Below are 3,158 nucleotides of genomic sequence, written 5' to 3' on the forward strand. Positions count from 1 at the left end.
TAGCTAACAATAGACAGATATAAAATCTCATCATTTATCTAACTAAACAAAAAGGGGGAAAATTCAAAATACAATGTATTGTAAATACTGTAAGGTCATTATATTCTTGAAATGGCATTTTTCTGTAGTATTTCTATAGTTTTTCTCTATAGTGTCTGAAAAAAGAGGAATAATACAGTAATATCTTAGTAATCCTATACATGGTTATTGTACTGTATAATAGTTGTTTAATATTGTGGCATCTGACCAGAGAGAGGAAGAGGCTCTGAGGATACAGCTAGAGGTCACATGTGCCACACGCCTCTCAGCAGCTGTAATTAGTTAAATTTTTTATGTTTTAAGAATGTTATTTTATTAGTGGGTCCTGATTTACCTTGTTTAGTTGTGTCCGTTTTAGTTAGTAATTTTATTGTATTCATTTTATTGGATTTTAATTCGGAGCCAACATGTGGGTGTCATTTACCCAGATTTATCATGCTTGATAGATGCACTAGATTTCTCTTTCTCGGCTTCTCTGCTTCAGTGACATAAAAAATCTCATATGGAAGTAAATTTGAATGATAGTGTAGCTATACCGGGTCTTGCATGATGCTGAAAGGATGGGTAATTGTGTCTCTGAACACAGCTAATTAGTTGTTTCTAGCAATTTAATTAAATTTTTTAAAAAGTGCATTTGATGAATGACAATTCACACAAGTCTGTCTTTGTGAATGCTTTATTTAAACGCATATTTCTTGGATGTAAAATCATGCTATATCATAATTAAGCTAATAATGTTTGAAAAACAAAAAAACTTTAAAGTGTTGGAACATGCAATGGGAGTTAAGGTGTTTAGTAAAACTAGTGCATATGACTTTATTCTTCTCCCAACTACCCTTATTGGTCCTTGAAGTGAGGGTGAGAGAAATTCTGAGCTACCTCAAGCTTCCACGTATCTTTAGCCAGAATGCCATTTCTGGAGTTGAATATTTCAGCCAGAGAGGAGGCCATTGGAGAAGGACTGTAATCTGCACACTTTGGACCCTGTAGACTAGGAGCACATTCTACAGTATAGGAAAAAAAGAAGGTGCCATACTTAAACATACAAACCTCACTCCATTTTCCACTTTTAAGATCAAAATCACATGTACCTAGAAGGTTACTATTCCAGTAGGTGTCTCTATCATACACATTAAAGGTAAGCTTATTTTTCAGAGATATCGTGATGGAACCAAACTCAAATGATTCATTCCAGTGAGGATTGTCATTTTCATGAATCACTGCAGTGCGCCTAATTAGATCACCATATATAACATCCACACTGGCATCTGTTTTGGAGAATGTATCTCCATATAAATTTTCAGCATGAAGTTTAAAGACCTTCAGTGTGGCAAGACCTCTTTCAGTAGGACAGCAGTTGGACAGTATATTTGTACTTCTTTGACAAACACAGACACAGCGGTCTCTGGCACTGTTATTCTTCCCTATTTTACAAGACTCAGAGCAAACTTGCTTTAAGGCATTATTCCTTATATACTTTTCTATGGCTGACTTCAATCCCTTTTTAGCAGGGTTATTATCATTCAGCAGTAAGTGGAGCGGTTTAAGAGTGTATGTCACTACGTCTGGGATGGACTTCAAGGATTCCTGCCACACTTTTCGGGCATTTTGAGATGTAGTGGAAAAAAGGAGGTCTTCATCATTGATGTTCCCTCCTGTAACCTCTGTTTGTCGGTCATCAAACATTGAGCTGAATGTTTCTTTAATATTCAGTTTCTTCTTTAGTTCTTGACAGTGAGAGAATTCTGTTTTCAGTGTTACACCTTGATATGTCCCTGATGCTTCTACATCCAAGCAGTCCTTAGCTGCTGTGTCTGTAAGGCCATCCATTGCTGCTTTACAGGTTTTGATGGCAGTTACTGCCGATATCTTCCCACCCAGATCGACTCCTGTGGTATAGTGAGTGCCGAATCTATCAATTATGCTTTGATAGGAGTGTGAATCATATGTGGGGTAAAGAGACTTCACAGCTTGAAGAAAGTCCTGATGCAGTGGGGGTGATGATGCTATTTTGTAGCTGTAAAGTAATTTTTAGTCCATTAATATTTATGGATTGGACACAGTGAAAATGAATCTCTTATTGAAAAGTTTTTCAACATTTTACATCAAAGAATGTCTCACCTGTAAAAGCTGCATTTGACTTCATGCTTAGCGAAACTGAATTTGTCTTCTTTTGACTTTGCCATAGCGTTGGTTGCCTCACGGGAATGGGTGCCCCCTAATGATCCACCAGCTGTTAATGGTATGTCCAAACCAACTTTCCAGTTATTTGAGACTGAAGAGGTAGAATCTTTTACAACAGCTTCACTTGACTCATACATTTTGCTGGAAATCTTCTGTGAACACTTTGAAATTGATCTCCAGAATACCACAGCAATGGGCAGCTTCTCCGTTTGTCCGTTTAAGTATCTGTTTTTATGCAATTTGCAGCTGCCGTTTCCTGTGTTCCACGTTTCCATGTCGATGACATAGGAACCTTTACGCTCCATCTTCACAATGTCAAAGCCCTCTCCTCCAAGGTTGTACCCAGGGACAAAGTCAGAATTCTTGCAATCTTCTGGACTCCCCAGTATCAGTTGATCTTCAGCAGTGATCACAGAGATCAGAGAGTAGCACAGCCACCAGCCCACAAGGCAATTACGCATCCACCCCATCATATGAGATAACTGCAAAGTTCAATGTATTTTAAAGTAATTCAAATGACAAATAAGTGGTGAATTAGAAAACTGAACTCTTTATCTGAGATAAGAATAATTTCAGACCAAATGACACTGCTTTTTAAAGACCGTAGCAGAGGGAGGGACTGTCTTCTTCACTCTATTTAAACACCTGTGGTTGACCACTGAAACTAACACTGTGACGTGTGGAAATGTACCTTAGATGATGCATTGGTGTTCAACTCCTGCCAGTATGATTTAGAAGACCTATTATAAATCAGCATTCTTAATCTTAGTAATTATATAGCAGAAAAAAGTGAAGGTTCAGATTATAGGTACATGACAGTCTCCTGACCTCAACATCACTGAGCCATTTAGAACAGCCAAACTAAAACACAGGTTTGAAAGGTAAGTTTCAGTTATGGATTTTTAAAAATTTGTGCTGATCCAATTGGGCCATTT

The 3,158-nt window shown here is 37.6% G+C and overlaps 1 protein-coding gene across 1 annotated transcript; it reads right to left on the bottom strand.

The window, feature by feature from the left end:
- Window positions 1-699: 699 nt before the first annotated feature.
- On the bottom strand, window positions 700-2,817 carry LOC118241927 (perforin-1-like). Its single transcript, XM_035529482.2, has 2 exons — window positions 2,161-2,817; window positions 700-2,056 (listed from the first exon to the last, which is right to left on the bottom strand). The coding sequence occupies exons 1-2, from the start codon at window positions 2,694-2,696 to the stop codon at window positions 877-879; spliced, it is 1,716 nt and encodes a 571-aa protein (XP_035385375.1). The 5' UTR covers window positions 2,697-2,817; the 3' UTR covers window positions 700-876.
- Between the last annotated feature and the right edge of the window lie 341 nt (window positions 2,818-3,158).

Source organism: Electrophorus electricus, chromosome 2 (genome assembly GCF_041902795.1).
Source record: "Electrophorus electricus isolate QZ-2024a chromosome 2, ASM4190279v1, whole genome shotgun sequence".
Lineage (NCBI taxonomy): Eukaryota > Metazoa > Chordata > Actinopteri > Gymnotiformes > Gymnotidae > Electrophorus > Electrophorus electricus.